At 42.2% G+C, this 27,226-nt stretch overlaps 3 protein-coding genes across 16 annotated transcripts in view; 1 reads left to right on the top strand and 2 right to left on the bottom strand.

Moving 5' to 3' along the window:
- The window catches only part of LOC103050462 (uncharacterized), a 32,858-nt gene extending 29,668 nt beyond the window's left edge, over positions 1-3,190 (bottom strand). For 3 of the 7 annotated variants that reach the window (XR_015794672.1, XM_088133366.1, XM_025167432.2), the window contains exon 1: positions 2,586-2,895. Coding sequence is in view for 5 of the 7 variants with exons in the window: in XM_088133366.1 (XP_087989492.1) it covers positions 2,586-2,763 (178 nt within the window). In the remaining 2 variants the exon portion in view is untranslated. Of the gene's footprint in view, positions 1-2,585; positions 2,897-2,919 lie in introns of those variants that run through there. The other 4 variants (XR_015794673.1, XM_025167430.2, XM_088133367.1 and 1 more) reach the window with 4 other exon arrangements.
- Positions 3,191-7,055: 3,865 nt separating this feature from the next.
- On the top strand, positions 7,056-21,483 carry GALK1 (galactokinase 1). Its single transcript, XM_007429422.4, has 8 exons — positions 7,056-7,372; positions 9,623-9,812; positions 10,513-10,632; positions 13,349-13,484; positions 14,027-14,208; positions 14,776-14,926; positions 15,591-15,753; positions 18,648-21,483. Exons 1-8 carry the CDS (start codon positions 7,097-7,099, stop codon positions 18,720-18,722), a joined length of 1,293 nt encoding a protein of 430 aa, XP_007429484.2. The 5' UTR covers positions 7,056-7,096; the 3' UTR covers positions 18,723-21,483.
- The window catches only part of ITGB4 (integrin subunit beta 4), an 81,439-nt gene continuing 74,722 nt past the window's right edge, over positions 20,510-27,226 (bottom strand). For all 8 annotated transcript variants that reach the window (XM_088133349.1, XM_088133348.1, XM_088133346.1 and 5 more), the window contains 5 exons: positions 26,646-26,834; positions 25,983-26,138; positions 25,587-25,751; positions 23,843-23,959; positions 20,510-22,640 (listed from right to left, as the gene is read on the bottom strand). In XM_088133349.1, coding sequence (XP_087989475.1) covers positions 22,498-22,640; positions 23,843-23,959; positions 25,587-25,751; positions 25,983-26,138; positions 26,646-26,834 — 770 coding nt within the window. In that variant the 3' untranslated portion in view covers positions 20,510-22,497. The remainder of the gene's footprint in view (positions 22,641-23,842; positions 23,960-25,586; positions 25,752-25,982; positions 26,139-26,645; positions 26,835-27,226) is intronic.

The following is a 27,226-nucleotide window of genomic DNA, read 5'->3' as shown; positions in this document are numbered from 1 at the left end:
GAGCACTTTGGAAATGAACAGATTATGGTATAAATCAAGCGGTTTTGTCTATTTAAGTTGTCATATTATGAACACACCTACTTAGAAGCAAATCTCATTATACTCAGTAAGGCTTAATTTTTCTGAGGAAACAGGTATAGGATTTCACTTCCTTCTTTTGTTCTGCTTTAATTTCATTAGGAACACATCCAGTGGAAATGTTCTAAAGGCAGCTGTCTCCCCTTTTAATAGCATTTGTACACAAAGACTAATTGATACCCCTGTGTCTTAAATCCCGTTTGTTACTTTGGGCCCACAAAGGCAGGAAAGAAATATTTAATATCAGTAAGTATTAATGCAACAAAGTCATCAACCATGGGCCTGGTTCTGCAAATATTGACTGTTCCTTTGAGTGCTTGCTCCACCCATCAAGCCCATAGACCATCTTGGGAAAGATTTTCTCCTGCCACAATTTTTTGTTTTTTGTTTTTACTAAATGGACTAACAGTATAACAGATCCTGTGTCCCTTTTCCTTTTTTTGTAAAGTAAGGATGGTGACTGTGTGCCTATTTGAATATTTCATCATACAGCAATTCTCTCACCCTTCCTCTAAAATGTTCAGTATGGTACAAGGTGGTACATGTGGTTATTTAGGGCTATCACATCTAGGCTGCCAAAATCTGGACGATCACTAGATGGTAGCAGAGAAATACAGAAGTCTAATTCTTTGCTGCTGTCTAATGATCATTTGATTTCTGCAGCCCAGATATCTTCGAAACAACCCTGCAAGAAAGATCCAGCTGGTAAATAACTTAAGATTGCACAAGACAGTACACTGAACATGAGACTGAAGTTCATTAGTATAATCCCAACTGATCCTTAGTACTCAGTTTCTTATATGAAATGGATTTGTAAGAACAGCCTAAACTCAATAGCTGGCTTTACATAATATGCTGGGCTAACATATGATTACCTAAATCAGTTGTTCTTAACCTTTTATATAAATTCCTATCAATCACCCTATCAAATAACTCAGGTTCTATCATAACTGAAATTAAAAGCCCACTTTGTCCACCACCACCTCATTTATATGCTTGCAGGCATGGTTGTTACACTTATCATTTCCTGTGCATTTTAATGGTGCAAAGTTACTTATCCTGTGGCCCACCTAGATTACTTCTAAGTCCCACCAGTGGTATACATACTACTCACTGAGAACCATGTGGGCTAAATTGTAGCTTGGTGTTTTGTATGAACCCAGCCTATATGGTTAAGTTCATGGTTTGTGTTCTATAAAGTCAGACAATAGGTTAATTCAAAACCATGGTTTAGTGTGTTATGTGAATACAGCCAAAGAAATAAAAATAACAATAAAGTCCTGTGCATGTCTACTGAAGTAAGTCCCACTCTGTTCCATGTGGTTTACTCCCAGGTGGGGGCATGCAAGACTAGTTTAAAGAAAAAGGATAAGGGAGCCACCATAGTGCAAATCATTAAAACGAGGAAGTAGTATCTTGCAAAGTAATCATTTTTAAGAATCCCTAGTTTGTCACTGCAAAACAATAGTATAGATATATGGAGAGATCTGTAATCTATGAAGCTTTCAGATAAAAGCCAGACATAATTATGCATGTTGTTCATACAAGCAAGTGACATTACAGAACCTTAAGATGTAGTACTTTTCACAATACCGTAGTACTGTATATATTTCTTTTAGGATATTGATAGGAAATGAAATTGTTAGCTTCGTGTGATTTCAGACCTTAGAAAAGTCAATGTTATATCACTGCAACCCCCTTTGTACTAGTGTGATTTGGGGGGGAAAAAACAAATGATAAAACATAGTGCTGCTAGGAAAAAATACTTCATTATATTTATTGCACATTTAGGCTACAATCCTATCTGATTTATTTTGGGAGAAATCCTATAGAACATAAGAGGGTTTACATTTGGGCAGACCCTTGTACTGTAGTTCTTTTCTTTCCCTCTACAGAAAAGAAGCAGCGAGAACTTCAGTACTTGCGCACTTTTCTTTATGGGCTATCCTAACAAACAGTACCATTTAATTATCTAGACAGAAAGACACAGATTTTGGCTGAAAAATCTTGGCAAAAATACAGTCCCCTAGTTTCATACTGATGGTCATCAACCTCCAGCAGGAAATAGCACTAAAAAAAGTAGAGGATGACATGAAGTTAGCAATAAGAAATTACTCTCTCAGTTACTCCACACACATACCCCTTTTTCCTTGTGCATCAAAGATGGGTACAGCTGTGGGCAAGACATTAAGTAACCCAATATGAGAACTAAAAATATTTTTAGCCAAGGATGCTGAAGGTGACAAAGCTCAAAGGTGGGTATGTATCTTGCCTGCATGCCTATATAGTAGTAACAAAGTAGTAACAAAGAACATGAAGTTGTCTCTCCCATGTGTCCCCACATATGAATGACACCTGTTCCTCTACCATGATCTTATCAGGTTTTCATGACTGGGTGCACATGTTACTGGGGGGAGCCCTGTAACTGACTGTAAAACGTCCCAACCCCAGCATTTATCCTGCACACCTTGCTTGGACTTCTGGTGACCAGTTTCCTGATTCCATACCTTCTGAACTGGAACTTAGAAATCCAGTCGTAAATACTGCCACGAATGAAATGAGAGTTCTTCTGAAATCACTTGACCGTGGGGAGTGGAGTACACGTGCCAGATTGGGAGGCTTTAATACTCTAGCAAAGAACCAATCCCTTCCACCTGACATCTCCACAGCGCATTTCTTCTCCATGACAACTGGGCGACAATCAGGGCCACGCTCTCCAAGCCCCACACGCTACGAGCCATCTCTTCTGCCTGAAGGGCGGCAGCTTCTCCAACACTTCGTTTCAACGCCCGCCCCCCGCCGCCCTGCATTACCCGTCTCGAGTGTCTCTGTCCCGCTCACCTTTCAGAGCGCCCAGGAGCGGCTCTTTCCCACTCATGCTGCTCTGCTCTGTCCTGCTCTGCTCTGACTTCCCCAGCCTCCGGCTCAGCGCAGCGACCCGGACACAGCCTCGGCTCGCGCCTCCACCCGGTGGAAACCGTCCGCGAGCGACTCTCTACCTCAAACACCAGGCGGCGCGCAGAAATCTGGAAGGTACCATTTCTTCGGCGAGAGGGGGAGAAAAAGAGAGAGGAAGCGGCCTTCGGGCCGGCCCAGTCGGACTTGCGTGGGTCGAGAGAGGGATGAAAATAAGCCGGAAAGTTCAGTGTGTATCCCTCCCGGATCTGATTAATTTCCGTAGACCTTCCAGGATAACTAGTCGTTCGCCCCGTCCCTTTCACGTCTGTTCGACGCTGATGTTTTGTCCAGGAGTCAAGAGTTGTTCAGTGGGGTTTCCTTAATACGGAGTGGCCCCCAACGGCCTCAGCTAAGGCGGGGGCCAGGCCAGGTGGTAGGATTTACTGACTGACCTTGGCTCATTTCGAAAGCTAAGCAAGGTCCATCCTGGACCAGAATGCCTGGCTATTACTTGGATGGGAAACCACCAGGAAATCCAGGGCTATAAGCAGTGCCAGCTCAAGGGTCTATGGCACCCCTAAGCCACATTGATTGATGGTGCCACCCTCTGCCAAAAGGCAAAGGTTTGCATTTTTAGAATGATTCAGAAGGGCAGCATTGGCACCCCTTAAGCTTGGCACTATAAGCCAGTGCCTACTTGGCCTTAGCCTAAAGCTGGCCCTGGCTGTAAGGCAGAGTGGGAAGTGGAGGAACATCCTTGAAGATGACAACGGTAAATCTTACTGTTCAGAAAACTACATGGGTGTGTCCATGAGGTCAGCAGAAGTCGAACTTCACTTGAATCCTTTACATTTATGGTAAAGTGGACAGGGGCCATTTCCCATCTTCATGATGTGGGTGATTAGTATGCTTCTTAAACACCTTCCCTGTCTGGGTAGTTTTGAAATACAGGTCTATCTCAGGCCAGCTGTTTTCAATCAATGGCCACAAACTGTAGAAAGGAACAAGGCTTGAGAACTACACAGAGGAAGCCATTGGTCTGGAAACCAACAGCAGTGCTTAACCCCCAAGAGCACCGACTGTCACGTAGACAGCATAAGTTGCTTGCCAAGTTTGGCAGGTTTTTCTTCATAGCGATAACAATTCTGCAGAGGGTTAATCAGGCATCCAACCTAACTACTGAGCGTAATCACACTGTTTCCTACTTCACAAGCATTCTCTTTCTTTGATTGCATTTGTGAGTTGAGCCTAGCACATGTACAGGTGAAACTCAAAAAATTAGAATATCGTGCAAATGTTCATTTATGTCAGTACTGCAACTCAAAAGCTGAAACCAATATATGAGATAGACGCATTACGTGCAAAGCGAGATATGTCAAGCCTTACTTTGGTATAATTGTGATGAGTATGGCGTACAGCTTATGAAAACCCCAAATTCACAATCTCAGAAAATTAGAATATTACATGACATCAATAACACAAGGATTGGAAATAGAACAATATCGGACCTCTGCAAAGTATAAGCATGCATATGTACTCAGTACTTGGTCTGGGCCCCTTTTGCAGCAATGACTGCTGCAATGCGGCATGGCATGGATGCTATCAGCCTGTGGCACTGCTGAGGTGTTATGGAAGACCAGGATGCTTCAATAGTGGCCTTCAGCTCTGCTGCATTGTTCGGTCTCATGTCCCTCGTCTTCCTCTTGGCAATGCCCCATAGATTCTCTATGGGGTTCAGGTCAGGCGAGTTTGCTGGCCAATCAAGCACAGTAATCCCATGGTCATTGAACCAGGTTTTGGTACTTCTGGCAGTGTGGGCAGGCGCCAAGTCCTGCTGGAAAATGAAGTCAGCATCCCCATAAAGCTCGTCTGCGGAAGGAAGCATGAAGTGCTCCAAAATCTCCTGGTAGACGGCTGCGTTGACCCTGGACTTAATGAAGCACAGTGGACCAACACCAGCAGATGTCATGGCTCCCCAAATCAACAGAGACTGTTGAAACTTCACATTGGACTTCAAGCATCGTGCATTGTGTGCCTCTCCATTCTTCCTCCAGACTCTGGGTCCTTGGTTCCCAAATGAGATGCAAAAGTTGCTCTCATCAGAAAAGAGGACTTTGGACCACTGGGCAACAGACCAGTTCTTTTTTTCTGTAGCCCAGGTAAGACGCTTCTGATGTTGTTTGTTGTTCAGGAGCGGCTTGACAAGAGGAATACAACATTTGAAGCCCATGTCCAGGATCCGTCTGTGTGTGGTGGCTCTTGATGCACTAACTCCAGCCTCAGTCCACTCCTTGTGAAAGTCCCCAACACTTCTGAATGGCCTTTTCCGGGCAATCCTCTCCAGGCTGCGGTCATCCCTGCTGCTTGTGCACCTTTTTCTACCACACTTTTCCCTTCCACATAACCTTCTATTGATGTGCTTTGATACAGCACTTTGGGAACATCCAACCTTTTTGCAATTACCTTTTGGGGCTTTCCCTCCTTATGGAGGGTGTCAATGATGGTTTTCTGCACAACTGTCAGGTCAGCAGTCTTCCCCATGCTTGTGATTCCTACTGAACCAGCCTGAGAGACCATTTAAAGGCTCAGGAACCCTTTGCAGGTGTTATGGATTCATTAGCTGATTAGAGTGGGACACTTTGAGCCTAGAATATTGAACCTTTTCACACTATTCTAATTTTCTGAGATTGTGAATTTGGGGTTTTCATAAGCTGTACACCATAACCATCACAATTATACCAAAGTAAGGCTTGGCATATCTCGCTTTGCATGTAATGCGTCTATCTCATATATTGGTTTCACCTTTTGAGTTGTCGTACTGACATAAATGAACATTTGCACGATATTCTAATTTTTCAAGTTTCACCTGTATATTTGGCATGGGACTGCAATGATTTTAATTCTCTGGATTTCTTGTTTTATTTTCTATGTTGCTGTTGTTAACTCCCCAAGATTATATTGCATAAGATGGCTGCCCATGTAAATATTTTAAATCAATAAATTTCAGAAATCTGTTAGATTAGACAAAAAGCTGTATCATAACATCTATACAGGCATGGAAGATGGAAACAAACATGGAAAAACAAGGAAAATCTTCCAAAAGATCTCCAAATTCAGGAGGTTCCAACCTCAAACTGGTATGTGAAAGAACACAGACAGTAGTTGATTCAAAGATCAAACGAAGATGGAAGAAGTATACTGAAATTCTATATATTAGCAATATCAACATCCAAGATACCTTAGAAAATAAGAACATGAGCCTATCCTATTAGAACATAATGTTTTGAACGTTGATATTGGAGAAAACATTTCAGAATACCATGCATAGACAAGAAAACAAACAAATGGATCAATAAAACAAATCAGAATTCCCTCTTGAGGCACAAATGACCAGGCTCAAATTGTTATATTTTGGACACATTATAGGAAGATCCAGCTTCCTTGAAAAGTCCCTTATGATGGGAATCTGGAAGGAAAGAGGAGAACCAGCAGCAAGGGGAACGAACTCAGCTACAGTGGTGATCTGTGCCCTGTTGGGAGACCTAAAGGGCCAGTTTGAGGATAGATCCTCCTGGAGAAGGTCTATGTGCGTGCTGAGAGTCAATATTGACTTAACAGCACGCACATCAAATGGTTTTGCAAATTCTGAAGCATTTTCTACTCAGGATATTAGGTAGTAAACTTGAACTTTGAGGAGTCGAATATATTACTGTTAGTCTGTTAGTCGATTGGTAGGAGAGGTTTTTGTTTGCTTTTCTTTAGGCTTTTGTTTGTTTATGCTCCACCCTTCAAATAATTAACTTAGAAATAATAGTATTACTTAATGTAAACGACAGCAAAGCCTTTTCTTCTTTTTTGTTAGACTTGTACTTTCGTCCCCCTCAGGGCCAGGACCCTGTACTTTGCAGCGGGGATAAAAAGCGCAGAGAGAGTCTTTATCCGCCGTTATGAAAGAAACCCAGGAAGCGCACCGCCGGAGGGCGGAGACAGGCTTCGAAGTCGAACCAGCGACCCCTAGAGGACATCCAGGCGCTATGAGGGCGGAGCTTCAGCTCCGTGTTCCCGGAGCAGGACGCCCGAGAGGGGCACGCCGAGGGGGCGGGCCTTGATCAGAACGCGGATGCTGCCGTGGGAGAAGTTGCGCGTCTGCGCAGGACCAGGCTCCGTCTGTCCCGGAACGCCAGTTTTAGCATTCGAACCTGCACTTTGGAAGCGAATCGGGGTCATGGAAAAACGGGGAGACTCCGACCCGGTGGGGTCGCTGCTGGCAGCCGCTCGGGAAGTGTACAAAAGGATTTATGGAGGGGTAGATCCTAAAATTGCAGTGTCGGCGCCCGGAAGGGTGAATTTGATCGGAGAGCACACGGATTACAATCAAGGTTTCGTGCTGCCTATGGTAAGGAAGCAGTGCCGTGCAGAAAAATCAGATAATTTCGGCTGTGCTTCTTCCAGTTGTAGGGGGATTTCCCAGAGACATCTAGTGAAATTCCTCCTTGTTGACTTCATCGATGTAGAGGAGGAGAATAATAAGGCCGTTTCTGCCATTAAGATACTAATATTCTTCCTGTATATAGGAATGCCAGTATTTACAGAGATTAATTTTTGTCTACGGTAGGCAAAGCTGCTGAAGACAAACGACTGAGGTTATTTGATTGGCTCCTCTTAGAAATTTTTCTGATGTCTTCCACGGCCAGCAGAGTTAAGCCTGGTTGGATTGCACGAACGTGGAGTTAAATGTTCACAAAATAACTGTCATGAAACAGAAAGCATTAAGCTATTTTTTTTCAAGTTATGCTATCATTGCCTTTGTCTTATTTCGTTGGACATAGTAATGAATTGAAAGGCAAATCGCTCCTTGAAAAGTTGAATTTTATGTCTAAATGTAATGTTTTCCTGTTGCAAAATTTTTAGTGGATGAAGAAATATCCCTGAAAATGTAGCAAGAAACAAAGTTCCCTGAGTGTGAAAATGGTCTTCTGACAACACCCTAAGATATGATTCACTGAACATAATTTCTTGAAATAACTCCAAAACTTTCATGTGTACAACACACTGAGTTAACCACTGGGACTGGGTTTGCACAGCGCACACTATTAAAATGTAGTTGGTTCAGTTTGCTATATATGGACTTGTCTCTTTTTCTCTCCTTTACTGAATCTGTTTGTATCTACACATGGTTCTTAAAATGCACTCCCCCATTAGAAGTTAAAGGGACAGCTAATTTTTGGAATGCCTAAATTAATGTCATGCTAAAAGCACTTTTAAATCCCAAAATATCTTTGTCCATCATCCTTGCTTCAGTACCCTCCTTTACTGAAAGTATGCTTTCTAAAGAGGCTCCACCCTTTCTGTCTTCCTGGCCCATAGGCTTGGAAGTACTTCCCAGAACTTCTGCAGCCCACTAGACATATTGAACTATAATGTCCATAATCCATATTGGATACCAAAAATCTCACCTGGATCCTAAACAAGTTGCCAGGCCTAGCCCAAGGAACTCCAGGAGACCATGTAAATTCAGTCCAGCAATGTTTATTAGCTACAACCTCTAGCAAGAATCTTCCCAGACTGAAACTCCAGCTCCCAAGTAATGCCAGTCACAACAGTGTGAATTCCTCAGGGAGGTGCCAGCCTCATCCTCTTATCTCTCCCTCGCTCCTCAGGAGATGAAAGAACATGTTTTCCTCCCTGAGTCTGGCCTTCATAATTCCATTCCATCACACAAGTGCAAATGAAATCATTGCATATTTCTTCTCTGTTTCTCCATGGGATCTTATTTTAGATTGTATCCACCTATTCCTTTGTACTCTACAAAGGATCCTGTGTAGTGATGGCAATTTATGAATATATGAATGAATAATAACAGGCTGCGTCCAGTTTGATGGAAGCAGACTTCTGTTTGTGTGTTGTAGGATTTCTCCTGCCTCTCCAAATCCATTTCCCTGCCAGTTTCTGCACCTTTGATCTGAAGATCCTTGGTAGGTGGAGCTGGAAACCATTTTGCAATAATAATATCAATAATGTTTGAAAAAGTTTTAGTTTAGCAACATGCTGACCCATAGTTTACCTAACAGTAGTTTACTAAATTAACCCAATTGCCTTGGTTCATGGGACACATTGAACCCCAGACTCATCACAGTGGCTGGTTTGTACAACATTAAGCCACAGATTAGCCAGTTGTGATGTGTGAAGCCAGCAATTGGGTCTTTTAGGGAACATGTTTTTATGCAAATCAGTTAATAGGCATATCCAAAGTTTCTAATGACTATATTTGAGAAATCTTTATGAATCAAAGGATTTTCTCCATTAAATAATGATTCTTAGTGACCAAATTAAAGACCACAGGAAGAGTAATTCTTCTGCTTCTACATCTACATCCCTACTCATATTCTCATTTCTATTCATTCTTGTGCTCCTTTCCACTTATAGAGGGAAAATGCCATGTAGAAAATGTCTTTCAAAAACCTTGTCCACCTTTTGTATTCAGTTACAGCAGGCACGTCATACCTATTGTACTCCAGATGTTGCAGAACCACAATCCTTAGCAGTCCCAGCCAATGGTGAGGGGCACTGGGAGTTGTAGTTCAGCAACTGCTGAAAGACCAGTTGATTTTCCATTGCTACCCTATACGGTACTCTCTTCCTTCAGGCCATACAGATGAGAACAGTAGTGGTTGGGAGTCCAAGGGAAGATGGAATAATATCCATAACTACAACTGCAGAGGAAGCTGACGAGCCTAAAACTGTGCAGTTTCCAGTTCCAAGGGAGGGTGATTCCTTGAAACCCGGAGAACCTCGCTGGGCTAATTATGTAAAAGGAGTTATCCAGCATTATAAAGGTAAGATCCACAATCAGTAAGAGATTGAGGTTATTACATAGTATGGCAGTCGGGGCATCCATAAGGGAGTAATGAAAGTCTAGACAGCAGCTACAACCATGCAGTCAAAGCTCTGCCCTTTCTCAAGTGACCCCCTTGCAGAAACCCCTGTTTGCTAGGAATGAGGTGATGAAAGGCTGTAATATAACATTAGTTAGTAGAGAGATTCAGATATTCCCCATCCCCTCACATAGGACGGTAGTCCCAATCCATTATGTAAGGGAGCCCTTATGGTCAAGTTCAAAATCCAATCTTCACCATAGTAATTTCATGGAATATCACAGTGAAAAGTCCAGACAGAAAACAGAAATATGAGCCTAAATTTTGACAGGTACTCTGAGCAGGGCTTTAGGAAGATTTTCCTACTAAATCTCTCTGACTGGGTGCTAAGCCATGGTTGGAGTATAACCCATTGGATGGTTTCCCATCTCCCACAAAGCCAAGATAACAATGTGATAGGCATACCAGCCACTGTGACTTTGATCCCTTCAAAGAAGTATAGCCCTTTACTTAGACAGAGCATCTTTCCCAAACTGTGACAGACTTTTAATTAAACATGATGCTCTTCAGGTTAGTGGGTTTGTTAAATTACAGATTGTTTGTGGAACTTGCCTTGAACTTTGTTGGTTTCCCCCTGTGCTGCTTTTCTGTTTCACTGTAGCTGGCCCTCTCCCAGGCTTTGATGCTGTAATAGAGGGTAATGTACCAGTAGGTGGTGGTCTCTCAAGTTCAGCCTCCTTAGAAGTGGCCGTGTACACCTTCCTGCAGCAGCTCTCTCCCGGTAAGAATCGGAATTTCCGAGTCAGTCCAGGGTAGTCTTTGCCTGTGATGAAACCGTAGATTCTGTGCGTTCTCCTTAAAGCAAGTGAAGTGCTAACTGGACGCATCTTCATAAGGAAGGCAGGAAGAAAGGGAAGGGAACTTGGAGAGGGAAGGATTAAAAGAAGAGAGAGGCAGTTGATGGTCAGGCAGATTAAAGGGAGAGAAAAGAAGGAAAAAAGAATAACCATTATATAGAAAGAAAAAAAGAGAAGAAGCTCTTGTGACAAACTAAGCAATCATTCCTTACATAAACATAAAAGGTACATTTTGGGTTTTGTATCTTTTTATTTATCTCCTGTGTTTTCTGTTAATTCAGGGTTATTGTTAATGTTTTAATCAACTAATTTGAGTAAATGAGAGAGAAGAATATAATGATTTATCTCCCAAACCCAAGACCTTAGCTTACCAGGAAAAGAACTTAAAAGAGAGGAGATATAAGAGCACTTACCAGTTTAGGGTGCCAATAGTGACCTTTTAATTATATTTATTTATCTTCAGAATAACTGTACAGGTAGTCCTCAACTTACAACCACAATTGGAACTGGAATTTCTGTCCCTAAGCCATGTGGTCGTAAAGCAAAACATCACGTGGCTGTATCACTTAGCGACAGCAATTGCAGCACTCCACTTATAAGGGGAAAATGCCATGTAGAAAATATCTTTCAGAAACCTTGTCCACCTTTTGTATTCAGTTACAGCAGGCATGTCATACCTATTGTACTCCAGATGTTGCAGAACCTTAGCAGTCCCAGCCAATGGTGAGGGGCACTGGGAGTTGTAGTTCAGAAACTGCTGGAAGACCAGTTGATTTTCCACTGCTACTCTATACAGTACTCTCTTCCTTGACAGGTACTCTGAACAGGGCTCTGCAGCACTCCCCATTGCCGTTGTTAACCGAATTCCACTGGTTGTTAGTCGAGGACCCACCCCAATCCAAGCCATTCCGGGCTTGGTCCCTCCAGCCCTGAGCCTTGGTTCTTCCAAGGTAAGGGACTGCCTCCCCTTCAACACCCCCTACCCAACTATCTCCCCACCACACCTCTGCCCTTGGCCACCTTGAACCCTGCCATGGCTGGGGCTGCAAAAAGCCCCTGAGCCACAGCACAGCATGAAGTCCAGCCTGGCCCAGCAGTGTGGTGCAAAGCCGCAGCCACCCCAGCCCAGTTCCAGTCACAGTCACCCTCGCCACCTGGCACTCTGAGGTCCTTGCTGCCCTGCACTCCACTCCAGCTGACCTTCACCATCTTCTTGCTCCCGCTGCTGACGAGGTAGGCCTGGCCTGACCCTTTGCAAGGCAGCTGCTAGCCACACGAGGCCTTCTTCCCCAGGTCTCGTGAGGAAACGTTTGTGTGCAACCTGGGGAAGAATGCCTCGTGTGGCCAGCAGCTGCCTCGCAAAGGGCCAGGCTGGGCATGCTTGGTCAGAAGCAGGAGCAGGAAGACGGCGAAGGTAAGCTAGGGAGGCAGGGGCCATGGAGTGCAGGGGGCCAAAAGGGCATAGATGGGGAGAGACGGGTGAGGGGAGTTGAAGCGCCCCTGCGGTTGTAAGTGCAGGCAGACTGCCAAGCACCCAAATTTTGATCTCATACTGCAGGGGTGCTGCAACAGCTGTAACTTCAGGGACTAGTCATAAGTCTCTTCATTCAGCACCTCTGTAACTTCAAACAATCACTGAATAAATGGTTGTAAGTCGAGGACTATCTGTAGAAAAATATTAGAACAGATAAACCTGGTTTCAACACATCCAGTATTGCTGAGAATTCTGAGGGAAGATGACACATCTGAGAGCACTTCCACTTTGGGGAAGGCTAGGAGCTGGGTGGCAAAAATCCAGACAATGAGATGGAAGCAAAGAATGTTTTCTGCCTTCTTTGTTGCCATCGACCAGTTCCAGATTTTTGCAGTAGTCTTGGAAGGCTGGTCTGGGGTATATTTTTCAACCTGTAATTTCTACTGCCTTTTGGACCTTGTTAGTTAAATGAGGCTGAGGTTCACCATAGCTCAAGAACTTTTGCACAGATGCATTGCAATCCCTGGCATCTCAAAACTTTTGGGAAAGACTCTGCCCATTTGGAGAGCTGCTACCACTCAGAAAAGACCACACTAGGTTAGATGGAGAAAGACTGACCTGGATAGATACATTCTGGTATCCTCTTTTTCAAGCATCTGCCTGGTCACTGTGAGAATGGTGAATTAGAATCTAGTTACTGGATGGACACTCAACAGCATTAGCCATTGCTTACAAACCACAATAGCTGAATTCACACAACACATCAAGCCAAGGGTACACAACATCTGTTGCTACAAGGGCTCACACTGGGTTGCATGTTGATGGCCATACTCCAAAGCTGGGTGGAACCAGGATCAATTTGGGTGGGGTTAAAGGATGAAAGAGCTGCGAGAGACACCCATTTTGCTCTTAACAATTCTAATCCTTCCCAAAACCATTGAAACATGGGCTGAATTTTTTGGCCGTGCCCACTCTGAAGGGTGCAAATCCTGGAAAACAAACACTGGAAGGCTGCGCTCTTCATACATCTGCATTACACCAGAACCATACAAGCCGCATTTTGGCATGTCTTGATGTATGAACCAGGTTTTTATATTTTGCCCTCTCTCCTTTGTATGGAAGTACAGTACAAATCTGTCAGTGAATATTTTTCTTCCTTGGTACAGATGACAGGGATCCAGTTACTAAGGCATTGGTGTGCCAGAAAGCAGAACACACCTTTGCAATGATGCCTTGCGGTATCATGGACCAATTTATCTCTGTGATGGGGAAGGAAGGACATGCCTTGCTGATAGACTGCAGGTCAGAATGTGACTGTAGTTGTTCTCTTGTAACGTCTGCCATCTACATAGAGAGATCAGGTCCCCACAGAGCAGTTATCTCATCTAACTAGGCTCACAATATTCAAAAGAGAATGTTGCCCTGTTTAAAAAAAAAAATCATCTTCTAAAGTGTTTATAGCATAAAATTTTCATAGGGCATTCAGATAACCCTTCTACCTCAAGCCCTGGGTGAGTTGTTGAAGCTGGGGATAGAGCTACTGTAAACCCATGTTGTTTATGTTGACAACTCAGCCCCAGTCTTTTATGATTGTATGAATATTTTTACAGAATATTAGAAATTGTTAGAATATAACACATACCCAACTCATGCACATTTTAGAATTCAGAATGCAGATTTAAAGTTTAAAGCCTTGAATCTGTAAAGTTGTTTTATGCGGGCAGTACACTTTGGTTTATAATGACTGAGCTCTTTTCAAAATTTCTTATGAATAAGCAACTGAACTCAGTAACCACTTTTAGCATCATTTCATGTGATCTAGTTGTATCTTCTTGTTATTCCAGGTCCTTGGAAACCCGCCTGGTCCCTTTGACCGACCCAGACTTAGTTGTTCTCATCACCAATTCCAATGTACGGCACACTTTGACAGGCAGCGAGTATCCCACCCGTCGGCGTCAGTGTGAAGAGGCAGCCAAGTTGCTTGGCAAGGCAAGCCTGAGAGAAGCCAGCATGACAGACTTAGAGGGTAAACATTATTTGGAAAAGTGGGGACCGTCAGCCTCTGGCCTTCAGAACATCTAGAAGTTTTGCATCTCTGTTCCAGAGCAAAGGGAGATGGATGGGAGAGAAACAACTGAAACACTGAGCATACTGGTAGTCCTCTTTAGCTACCACAGTTGGTACTGCCAACTCAGCCATTAAGCAAAGCAGTTGCTAAGTGAAATGCGACTCTGCTTATGAACTTACTTCAGCTTTCCTTTGTTTTACTGCTCTGTGAAGGTCGTAAATGCAAGGACTGGTTGCAAAGTTACTTTTTCATCACCATTGTTAACTGCAAACGGTTGCTGTGTGAGGCTGTTGCTAAACAAGGACTACCTATACTATCATACGGGAGGTGGCAGAATGCACAGTGGAAGCTCAAAACTTGGGTTTCCACTTGGGGATAATTAGGGGTGTTTAGGGATTGATAATTATCCCCAAGTGGAAACCCAAATTTTGAGCTTCCACTATGCATTCTGCCACCTCCTGTAATTTTTCAACCTTTGTGCCCTAATTGATTCTAGCTTCATGTTGTTTTTCTCTCTCTCTCCAGAGTCCAGGGGCCTCCTGAGCAAGGAGATGCACAGGCGAGCCAGACATGTGATTGGAGAGATAGAACGCACTGCTAGGGCAGCCGAGGCTCTGGAGGCCAGGGATTATAAGAGGTTTGGGCAACTGATGGTGGAGAGCCACAATTCCTTACGGTAGGGCAACAATCCACAGCTGATATACAGTCTGGGGTATTCCTTTTGTACTTGTTAAAAAATGAGGTTAGGGTTAGGGCTATCAACTCCACTGCAAAAAATCAGAACACCTTAATGTAGATCTGTTGCAGCTCTTTGGTTTCACAGAATTTATGCCCTTGCTTTTTATTCCTCCTACATTCCAAGTGACAGTTGTCTGTGTGTCTCCAGATGGACCCATAAGTGCCATCCATCATGGCTTTGGCCAACTGAGACGTATTTTTAAACAAGGTGGAGAAGGTGTAGACTAGATTGTCAGCCTTAGTCATATCTGTACTGCATGGAGCATTTCTTCCTAAGGGTAGAGGAAGTCAGTTTGGTGCATCATATTGTTCTCCAACAACAACAACAACAACAAACAAATAAATATATGCGCAGTGTAATGAGATAGGATTTATTTGTTGCAAGTGATGCATTTTAATGTATCCCAAGGTGAAAATTAGATGCTTTTGTAATCATATCCCATTCCTGTCATTATAGATTAGGTCTACTGTAACTCCTAACCTTTTTTTTTTTTCCTTCCCCCTTGTGGGTAGCTTCTTTCCTTCCTTACAGTAATTGACAATTAGGGTTTTTTTTCCCCCCTAATTTTTGTTTGAAAATCACTCACTTTTCCTCCCATCAGGGATGACTATGAAGTTAGTTGTCCAGAATTAGATGAGCTGGTAGCTGCTGCCGTGGAAATTCCTGGGGTTTATGGTAGCAGAATGACTGGTGGTGGTTTTGGAGGTTCCACTGTAACTCTTCTTGAATCTGGAGCTGCAGAAAAAGTCCTAAAACGTATCAAGGTAAGTGGTTGATGCAGCTATAACAGTGGGCCGCTGGTACAGTTCTCTAACATCAGCTTTTTCCCCTTAAAACCTGTGTTGAGTTCAAAACATTCTCCCTGGGGATAGATATGCATTGGAATCAATGCATACAATTATTTTTGATATAAAAAATTCCCAATATTTTCATCCACAAATCCAGTCCTATTTTTCTTCCTGGCTGTCTCAATTCCTCACTTTAATTCTAAGGATAGATTTTTATGAACAGTTTTAAGGACCTGCTCTTACACCCTGAAGGGGTGTTTAGGGATTGAAATAAAACATCAGGTTTATGCTGTGAAGATGGCTGGGTTCGCAATCAGGCTAAGCCACTAGGTGGGTTGTTTGGTCCTGGCATGTTGTATTCAGGCAACTCAGCTATTGGCACTTGTAAACCATGATTTGTGTCTTAGTATTATGGATGATCCAGGTCAGTAGCCACTATAGCTTTTTCAACAGACTATGGTTAAAGTAAGATGTAGCTTATGTTAGGCTCACGTTTTGCCCTATTAGCAAATATTTATTTTGATTTATTTGTTAAAAAATTGAATGGTTTTATTAATCTGATTTAATAAAAGTGAAGTATTTGGACAGTAGCTTTTGGAGCATCAAGATTATTAATACTTCTGAAATTTAGATATTCAAAGATTTATCTGCTTCAGAAAAAATGATACATAACTAAAAATGATGAGCTTTTAACAACAAATGTCATGTTAAGGCAGTCCCGTTTAATCCACTGAAATTATATACTATCTCCAGAAATAGTTTTGCTTGAAGACAGGACCTATTCTTGCTAAAATTCGAACAATGCTCTGTACAATTCCTGACATAAGGTATAAGAATAAGTTACCTTGTTGTTAAAAAAAATATTTGCCAGAAAACAGAAATCATGTTTTGAACAAAGGATCTCAATAGATTAAAAGGATCTGTTTCCTGATTACTGGCACTAGTCAAGAAATATGCCAACTTTATAATGCAGATGTAGGACAATGTGTTAGAGAATTTTAAGAATTACATTTTTTTTTAAATTGATGGTTTTATTAACAATCTTTTCTAATACTGCAGTTGGAAAACAAATATCAGAACATTTTCCACTAAGGTTAAATCCACCAAAGCAGGAGTTATTTATCATTTTTACTGTTTTTTTTAATTAATTGTATTTCTGTTTTGTTTCATTTGTAATCTCTTGGCTTTTTTCTGTTTTGTGATCTGATAAACAATACAGTTGAACAGAACTGCTATTAAGTAGAAAAGCTTCTAGCTTCTGTGTTATACTGCAAAGCTAGACTGCGTACGTCATAGAGGAGTGCATTAAAATTTGTTTTATTTTGAACATGAAACAGAGTTTTGTGTCTTGGAAGTTCTGCTGAACCATTTTGAATCAACTGTGGTTTGGCAAAAACAAAATCCAAAATGGCTGGTGTGGGTCTTCCGGGCTGTGTGGCCGTGTTCTGGAAGTTTTGTTTCCTAACGTTTCGCCAGCATCTGTGACTGGCATCTTTAGAGGGAAGATGCCGGTCACAGATGCTGGCGAAACGTTAGGAAACAAAACTTCCAGAACACGGCCACACAGCCCGGAAGACCCACACCAGCCATCGTATTCCGGCTGTGAAAGCCTTTGACAATACAAAATCCAAAATGTTTGTGTTGTTGCAAATTTCAGCTGAAAAAAAAAACCTGTGGGATCCGAGAATTATTTTGAGGAGTGTGTATGGCAAAGATGGTGCAGGTAGCCTCCTCTCTTCCCTCCTCTTCCACATGGCATATACACTGGTCTAGCCCTCCCTCCATTTTCCCAGCACCTTGCCTCTCTCCCTGCCTTCCCTCAGCCACCACCTGCCACCAGTGTGTCGGCCTATGTGCCTGCTTGTTCCTGAGATGATCTCAGCAGTAAGAAACAGGCTCCAAGCATATCCTTCTGGAACCCCAACCCCCAGCATCTTCCTTTCCACCCTTGCCTGACCGTCTCCAGCCATGGATGATAATGTCCCAGTTTTGCATATTCCACCTGCCTCCAGTCTTCTCGCACCTTCCCTTTCTCTCTCAGTTTCTGCTGTAACTGATGCTCCCAGGCACCAGCATTAAGGAAAACAGTCCATTTTGGATTTTTCCCACTTTTACTCCCCACTGCAAACTGCATCTGTCCAGAACTATCACATTTCAATCCATATCTGGAACAAAACGGCCTAATTTTGATCTGTATATGGACCAAAAGTGACATATTTTGGGTTGGGCATGAACTACCCCAAATCAGCTGTTCCATACATAAAATGGTTCATGCATGGAATGTTTTTCAGATCCCTAATGTAATGAAATTTATGTCTGGAGGAGTCAAGTAGAAAATGTCTGTGTGTGACAAAGAAAGATTTTAACAGCACTTAGCACAGGGAGATGAATTTAGTTTTGAGGAGAAATGGCTGTGCTGGGGAGCATAGAAACTATCTTGATCCACTTGCCATTTATCTCCCCACAGCTTCTCTGTTAAGAGCTGTTTTCTTCAGCTGCTATTGGAACTGTTGTTGGTTGAATAAAAAGACTTTAGTGCAGACACAGACAATCTGCTGCCTTCTGGGTGTTTAGTTTGATCCCTTGCCATCTTGCCTACAGCAGATAGAAGCAGAAGACCAGAACATTTGAACTGAACATCCATTACCAGCATATGTTTTCTGCTGTTAAATGTGTTGTTTGAGCAAACTCATATACTTGCTGATAGTGTCTTTGGTTCACCTCTTAGTAATTGCCATCTGATAAGGGTACCACCATTTGACATGCCCCAAGTCAGGTTTGCACACTTGTGAACTTTTTCTCCTGATACATTTTGTCTCCATTGATCATTCAGATAATTGCATATCACGGCTTTTGCTTTTATTGACTAGGAGAAATACAGCAGGACAGCGACATTCTATTTCACAAAACCTGCTGATGGAGCTCAAGTACACCTCCTGTGGTGAAAGCTCTTCCACCATGACTATAGGATTCACTGCTGTACCAGGGCCCAAGAAAAACATGTCATTTTGGGACAGCTTCTCTGGACATCAGCTTGGGGCAAAGACTTGACTTCTTCCATAAAAGGGAGCATCTCAGGCTCAAATCAGTGAAGTAATTAAAAATGTGTGTGTGCCCACACACATATATGTTCTTTCTTCTAGCCAAGAGCCCAGAAAACAGGGCTGGTTCTTCTACAAGACAGTTTGGGGCACAAGATCTCCTTTTCAGAGACACACTGTGATGGGTGTGCCTAAACAGTCCTTGATTTCTGCATACAGCCTTCTACGAGATGTTACGTCAACAACTTGGATGGAAATACTGGGGGTGGAGAAGTCTGGTGCAGAATCCATAGCTCCAAAGCAATTCCCTTTTGTCTTCCCAAGCAGAGACCGATGGACCAATCCATGGAAATAGGCTTTCTCCCTTACATTGTGCTCTGAATATTGCTTCTACTCTTTCCTTCCTGCTTAGCCGTTGGGTTGTTGTCAGAAACAATCTCCCAATAATTATCCATGGTTGCAGCTAAACATCTCCTGAACAGAGTCACTTCATTATGAGTTTCTCAATGTTATCACTTGTTACTGACAAGGACAGGCTAGTATGAGATATAGTAGCCTCAACCCATACAATTGGTGTAGCTAGGCATTGTGGTAAGGAAAAAGTGACAACTGTAGTAACTCACAATGTCGTCAAAATAACACAAGCATCATAATGTCTGTGCAGATGTGATTGTGTAATTGCATCATGACATCTAATGCAAATACATAAGTTCTGTCATTTGTGTGATGTCATGATGCATGTATCATTTGTCTCCCATCCCTCTGCCCCAACTCCCATCCGTTGGACATATGTAATCTAAATTAAGTAACATTTACAATAATTATAGACATTCTTGAGATAGAATGTATGCTTAATTGGCTGTGTTCACTTATTGTATGAAACCTTCATGTGGTTGGTTGGTTTTTGTTTTAGCATGATTGTGATCCAGCCATTGTGGTTGGTAAACCTCAGTTTATTATAGCCAAGTGTTACGCATAAACACAATGTCTTAATAAACGATGGTTAAACAAATCATGGATTAGTTATGTGTAAGTCCACCCAATACTTGCTTAACATCAGCTGTTCAATACTGGACTTCAGTCTTAGGTTATCAGCTAAACACCCATTTTGTACTAGTTGGGTTGAATTACATATCAGTTGTGTCTATGTGGCATAACTGAACATGAACTAACCAACCAGATTTTAGATTATCATGTATTATATGAGCCTCACCTGTGTTGCTAGTTTAAGGCTTAGTGTTTTGTGCAAACCCAGCCAACTGGGTTAATTCTGTAAAGCAAGAGTAACACTATCCCAGCAGCCATTATGTCAAGAAGACTTTAAAAATGAACTTAACCTGGGCATTCAAAAGTATGCACAAAAGTTATACAATTATTCTTCACATACATCTCTGCTGCAAAACATGCAGATTTAGCTTTTCCCATGAAATGATTTTTATAGACTGATCGTGTTGCTATTAAAACAACTGTCCTTTAGTACTAGTCTTGCGTACCTTATATTTTTAACTTTGGGTGTTGAATTCTTTTAGTAACATCTTCAGGTAGAAATTATATAATATTTTGCTTTTATAGCCTAATCCTGTTGAGGGTTGGGTCTGTACAAGATCTGCAACGTTGCCCTCATTAACAGTCAAGCTGCAAGTTTCTTTTTACACATAGCATATTTGGAAGTTAAAAAAACAACACTGCGATCATAGAGAAAATGTTTATTAAGTGCAATACAAAGCCATCTGGTCCAAAGCACCATCTGTCAGATCACTGACATACTCAAACTGCATATGTACTTAATTCCATCAACCCCTGCAAGCCATAATAGTCTACAAACATGTAATTTACATTATACTGTGTTTTTCCATTACATGAGTGAAAACATAGGATGCCTTTTAAAACTCCTATTTAGAATAACTTTGTCACTGGAATCTGGCCCATTAGATACCTCCAGTGACTCTTTGGATTATGCCAAGATCTGTGGCTGTTACTCTGAGTGAAAAGGATTATAGTATGTGGTAAGAGGTTGCAACAAACAGGAAATCATGTCAGAAGAAGCAGGAAGCTCTGGAGATAAAGTTTATGCAGCTTTTCCTAGGAAGAAACTATTTGGAACTCCCTTACAGAGAAGCCAGGAAATAATTCATTTTGTTGGATTCTAAAGAAATCTTGCCCTTTTAAAAGACAGTCCAGGAACTTTAGCAATTCTTCCTGTTACGAATGATTCATAGCATTGAGTATGGGATTCTAAGAGCTGCAGCTTGATCCTTCTTGCCTGAATGGCCCAGCTGCATTGCTCTTCCTAGCAGCATTGCTAGGCAAACTTTTAGTTTCAAGAAATGTTAAGTCCATCTATTCAGAAAATCACCCACAACTATGGGGCACCTTCAACTCATGTGGGATACAGTATAAGCCAGCTAGCATTATCCACACCTTGCATGATGATTTGCACTGATGAATAAACTGTCACTTAGATAGATAAGCTGTTGCTTAACTGCATTCTGGCCTCACTGAAGAATCCCTGGGCAATTTCTGAAAAATGCAGCAACAGCTGTAATGTTACTTTGATTTCAGTTTGTTTCCAAATGGATGGCTCTTAGGATTACTTCCCAAAAGATACTGTGGCATGATTCTATCATTGCCACTTTACCAGATTTTCTATGGTTTAAAAAAAGATTGAACAAATAGTAGGAAAATACATAAAAAACAGTGACACTTGGACTATGAATGAGGCTATGGTAATTGCACCATAAAAGCCTCATCTGAAAGTAACTAAATTATTGGCTAAAAGTAAATCAGTTCATTTTGAGGGCTTCCTCTGCAAAGATATTAACTGTCCATAGCACAATGCCAAATGTTTGACACTAAAGTTGGAAACTTGAGATCAACACCTTAATTGGCCTCATATTGTATCATGGATTCTTTGGGAAACAGGTAGTCCTCGTTTAGCAACCACAATTGGGACCAGCAACTTGGTTGTTAAGCAAAGCAGTCGTTAAACCATGACTGTGCTTATGGTCTTACTTCAGCTGTCCTTTGCTTTAGAAACCTGCGAAGGTCATAAATGTGAGGATTGGTTGTAAAGTTACTTTTTCATCACTGTTACAACTCTGAATGGTTGATAAACGAGACAGTCGCTAAACAAGGACTACCTGTATATATTTCAGCAATCCTGCACCATAAAGTAGGTAACACTATTTTTGTTAATCTGCCAATGAGTTTCTACATACTGCACCTACCATAAAACAATCTGGATAACTCCCCTGCATTGCAAGGAATGTATGTGTCAAAAGGACATTATCAAACTCAGGAAAAAAAAACTGGATGGTATTAACATCAAAAAGGAGGAAGAAATCCAGTTAAAATATGCAAAACTAAAAGGAATGGTGAGAGGTAAGGATTTCAAACCAAATCCAGAGCAGCAAAGCAAATGCTCAGGAGCTGGACTCAAAGTAGAACTAGATAGGAGAGTTTCATAGCCAAGCGTTGTGCTAAAAGCTCCTTTCACAAGAAGCAAGGTTACCAGCTGGGCTGTATGCAGTTCCCACCTAGTGGTATCTCAGAAACAATGGCCAGTGAGTGGCTTTTAGGGCTGATGCAGCACAGAGGTTGCCTTCTGCTTCCATCTGGAGGATGGCCACAGAACATCTTGTTGAAATCCGAGTGTCCTTTTGGCAGTTTCCTTCTGCACTCAAGCTTCATAGAATTGCCTCTCTGTCTGTCTAGAGAATGTCCCACTATTGCTAGACATTGTGCTGGTGACATATTCTTTGGTGATCTGTTTGGTAAGGGTGCTGCCACTCTCCACTCGCTGGGTGGTCATCAGCACACCATCTGAAACAAGGGAACAAAACGAAGATTGCATAAACAGCAGTTCCCCTGTGGCTAGATTTGCACATCATTCCTAAAGCATAATGTAGGCTGTTGAGGTTTTGTTGAGTGTGTGGTATAAACCCAAATATTCTGGTTTATAAAAATTGTGCATTTTGTGAACCCAGCCAATTGTGGTTTATTCACTAAGCTGTAATTAAACAAATGATGGCTTATGATGTGTGAGTTCAATCTGTGTGTGTGCATGAACACATGGCCATGCATATGTGCAAGCCTACACAATTTATGTTTTGTAGTCCCTGAGCCATAATCACTTTTATGGCTTCTGCACCTATGCAGAGTTTCATTTAGGAACACCCTAGAGCCGTTTATCTGATAACTCTCGCCCTATTCAAGCACTTGGGGAAGAGTGATCCCCACCCAGAGAGAAGTAGCAAATACCCCAGCCCTTCCTGAAGTCATGCTTCTGATGCCATCTGAAAAACAGCCATCTGCATATAAGGTGCAACCATCTGTAACATCAAAGGCTTTGCATATAAAGCTACATAGACATCTGTCTTAAAGGATCTCATGAGTGCGGCTGCAGGCACTCAGCACGGCTTGCGTGATTGATACAATCCTTTCCCAAATGCCTGAATAGTGTTGGGCTGCTGGTCCTAGTGTGCTTTAAGCAGGCGCAGAGTTCTCTTGATAACAATAATATTGGGCAGAAGCCTCCATTTAATTTCCTTTGTACAAAGAAAGTGGTCCTTAACGTAGAAATAACTACTCTGATATTGTTCCTGGTCTTAGCAGCGATAGGAGTGTTTCCTAATTCTATGAAGAGAATACAGTACCATTCAATAAAGCTATTTAGGAAAAGGCCTCTTCTGCCAACTTTCTAGGGAAGAAAAACAGCTCTGTTTTTTTGAAGTAGATTGAAAGACAGGGAAAGAGGCAGAACAGGCCACATTCTCTTAAAGTCCATATAAACACAACTTCAGGAGTAGACTAGACTTCTTTCATCCTCTTTTAATTCTCTCTGAATGGAGATTTAAACCTTCCCCTTGCGATCCCCATGTCTAGAGAGAGATTCAGGTTTTTTCTCCTCTCAGATAATCCCAGGCACTATTAATACATTCATTAGTAATAATAAGGTCCCAAAGATTTCAGTGAGGTCACTGAAAATCAAACAATTGCCTATTTCCATCATTTCCTTTTTTTACCTGCATATAAAGGATCCAGCAGGGAGTGAGTGATGCTTGTCTGGCCACTGTATTCTGTAGGGAGATTGTACACTTCCTCCCTGGTGAATTGCTGTGTTCCATATTGAGAGAATACTCCTGAACCAGAAAGGATTGGGGGGGAAAATGTAATTCAGCACTTGGATATCTAATTCTCATTCCATCTAATGTCATAAAAATTGACTTTGAGAAGAAATGTGAGAAGGTGGTGTCTAAGTTAAAGCAAAAGATGTCTTTTCATATAATCATGCCAAACTCTATTTTTACAAAGACTAAGATGACAAAAACTTCTGTTACCTTATTTCTAGCTAAACAGTTTATGTATTATTTCTCCATTAATCATCTGTCTCCCTTTGAATTAAAATGGGGTTGATAACAGCTTCAAAAGAGCAAACTGTTATACAATCATATGCATCGCCATGAAGATCAGCTTCCTACCCAGTAAGAAAAAATCATTAATTTTGAGATAAGAGAATGTTTAAAAGGCCCATGCACGTACCATGTTAAGGAAAAACTGACATACCATTCAAGATGCTGTCTACTCCTTTGACACACACACATCACCCTAACTTTGGGTTTGGGATGCCTTACTAACTGTACTTTAAGGACACATCCACATGTGCATTTTTTTTTTAATTTCAAAAGACTTATACAGCTGCCCATATTGTAACAACATCCCTGGATGGTGCGGAAAACATTCAAAACAAACCATCAGAATAAAAAGTCAATAACAACTATAAAAACCCATGGCGCCCTGGGACCACACTCTCCCATACATCCGCGTACCGTCCTGCTGGATTCCAGCCTCGTCCTACCCCAACGCTCTTCAAGGGCCTCTAGAAGGCAGAGCGGGTGGGGGCCTGCCGGATCTCTGGGGGAAGGGTGTTCCACAGGGCAGGGACAGCTGCAGAGAAGCTAAGGCCACCTAAATTTTAGGGGGTTTTCACATCTGATAAGAGTGTGCAGGGTTTTGCATCTTCTCTGGAAACAAGCCTTGTTACAAGTACAATCTTCAGTACTTCAGAGATGACTGTGATGACTTGGCAAAGGCTGAGATCTGCCCAGTTTTTATTGGCTGCTTCATGCTGCTTCTTGGCGTGCCACTTCTCCTTCAGTTGCTGGCAACTCCCCTTTGTGGCCATTTCAGTTTAGGCAGCGGGGGTGATAAGGCGCCACTCATCTGCCCATGGAATACCTGACAAGACCAGAGCCAGCATGGCAATTCCTATAATTTGCACTTTGCAGTAAGAAAGCCAGTTTGGTCCAGTGGTGAAGGCACCAGGCTAGAAACCAGGAGACGGTGAGTTCTAATTCCGGCTTAGGCACAAAAGCCAGCTGGGTGACTTTGGGCCAGTCACTCTCTCTCAGCCCAACTCACCTGACAGGGTGGTTGTAGTGGGAAAAATAGGAGGAGGAAAGGAGTATTAGATATGTTTGCCACCTTGAGTTATTTATAAAAATAACAAAGGTGGGTAAAACATTAAAAAAAGAAAAGGAAGAAAGCGGGGAGGAATTGGGATTCTGTATTATTTAAACCCGTGTGTGCATGTGGGTACAAGAAGTGAAATCCAAGTTCATTCCCATGAAAGTCTCTTGGTGCTCAGTCAAGTTTGCTCAACAACTCCTTGCCTGAGCAGCAATACCGCCCTCTCCCTGGCTGACAACGTGCTCTTGACAGCACACAAGGAAGAACAGATGATAGAATTACTCTGATGACAAAGCATACCTGCATCTTGAGATTCAATGGTGATAATGCCCTCTCTTTCAGGGCCAAAGCCTTGACTGGTCTTGGCTTGCACTTTGAACTTATATGGAACATTTTCACTCAGGTAGGGCACTGTAAGGGTGGTCTCTGGGTTATCCCCCTCCACATAGATATTCCTGGGTTCCCCTGAGCAAACAAAAATATAAACAACAGGTAGGAGACTTAAAAAAATAATACATACTTTGACCCCCATTCCCTCCTCATGCCAGACACTTTATTTCAGGGGATTCCTATGGCTTTGTTACACAGAAGGAGCCCAGGGGCTGTCCTGCTCTCGTCTACAAATCAGGAAATGCTGTACAACAGCCAGGGGAGTTGTGCAGCTGAAGTGGAATTTGATTCAAAATGCTGACATACCTCCACCATGCAGTGTCTCGCAAGTGACCATATAGCCCAGAATGAAGCCATTGGGTTGCCGGGGTCTCTCCCAGCTTAGCTGAAGTGAGTCTGGACTCAAGGCTGTGAATACAAGAGGCCCTGGGGCACTGGGAGTGCTCAGGGTAAATGGTGACCCTGTCGAATAAAGAAAAATGGTCAGAGTTCTGTTAGAAAAAAATCGAGCCAGTGGCAAGCAGAGGCATGGGCCAAAGTTCAAAGATTGAAGTCTGTAACACATTTGGGCTTTTCAAATATCTTACACATTTGTTGTTGTTAAATCAAGAAAGCTAACCCAATTATATTTGAAATTTCCAGGAAGTGAAATGCCACTCAAGATTCAATGTAGTATAGTGGCTGAATGTTCGACTGGCACTGGGGAAGTCCCTACTCAACTATGGAGTTGAGTTGGAGCACTCTCTCCTTAGCCTAACCTACATTAATTTTAAAATAAGAAGAAGACATTCTTACCTCTGTCTCCTTGAACTCCCAGAAGTAAGGTAGAATAAGAACAATGCATTGTTTTCATGCAGAATAAGCATAGATCTACTCTGACCCCCTTCTCCAAAAAGGCACAGCTGAAAATCAACATTTGGAAATATCCATGCAATTGTAAACACTTCAAAAGAATGAACAGCAGATTACCTGGCACAGGACTAAGAGGGCTGCGTGGATCCACCTGTGACTCGATGGTTATCACGCCTTCTCTTTCTGGACCCCATCCCTCATCACTTTGGGCCTTTACTTTGAAGACATAGGAGTGGTTAGGTAATAGATCATCCACGACCACAGAGTTCTGCACTGGATTGGGAATTGTAAGTCTTTTTATTTCACCTAAGAAATGGGAGAAAAACCAACTGTCACTCACAAGCTATGAAGATCAAAACTGCAGCCTTTATTGGCAGAATGGGTTCTACTATTGAATGCAGTAGGCTGAGTGCTACAAGTCACACCTTGAGGCAACTACATGTATGCTATTTGTTCAGAAATAATTGTGAACGTTTCATGCAAAATTCTTCACACAATAGCAATGTAGCCAGTTTTACTCCGTTTATGCTTCCACATCAACAGAAAAACCGCAGTTTTGTCTCTTTAGTAACACGTATCTCAGAGAAAAGAAAAAGAAAACCAAAGCCGTTGATTCTGCCAGTGGTTTACTTGGGAATCATGGACTTTACACATTTTGAATTTAGTGTTTTTCGTCAGGACCCAAATTCACATCACCC

The sequence above is a fragment of the Python bivittatus genome, unplaced genomic scaffold (assembly GCF_059951505.1).
Source record: "Python bivittatus isolate LINGU-HERP-01145 unplaced genomic scaffold, Pbiv_v1 ctg000080_np1212, whole genome shotgun sequence".
NCBI classification, from domain to species: Eukaryota; Metazoa; Chordata; class Lepidosauria; order Squamata; family Pythonidae; genus Python; species Python bivittatus.
The sequence above is the reverse complement of the archived record's forward strand: the minus strand, read 5'-3'. Positions and strand labels throughout refer to the sequence as shown.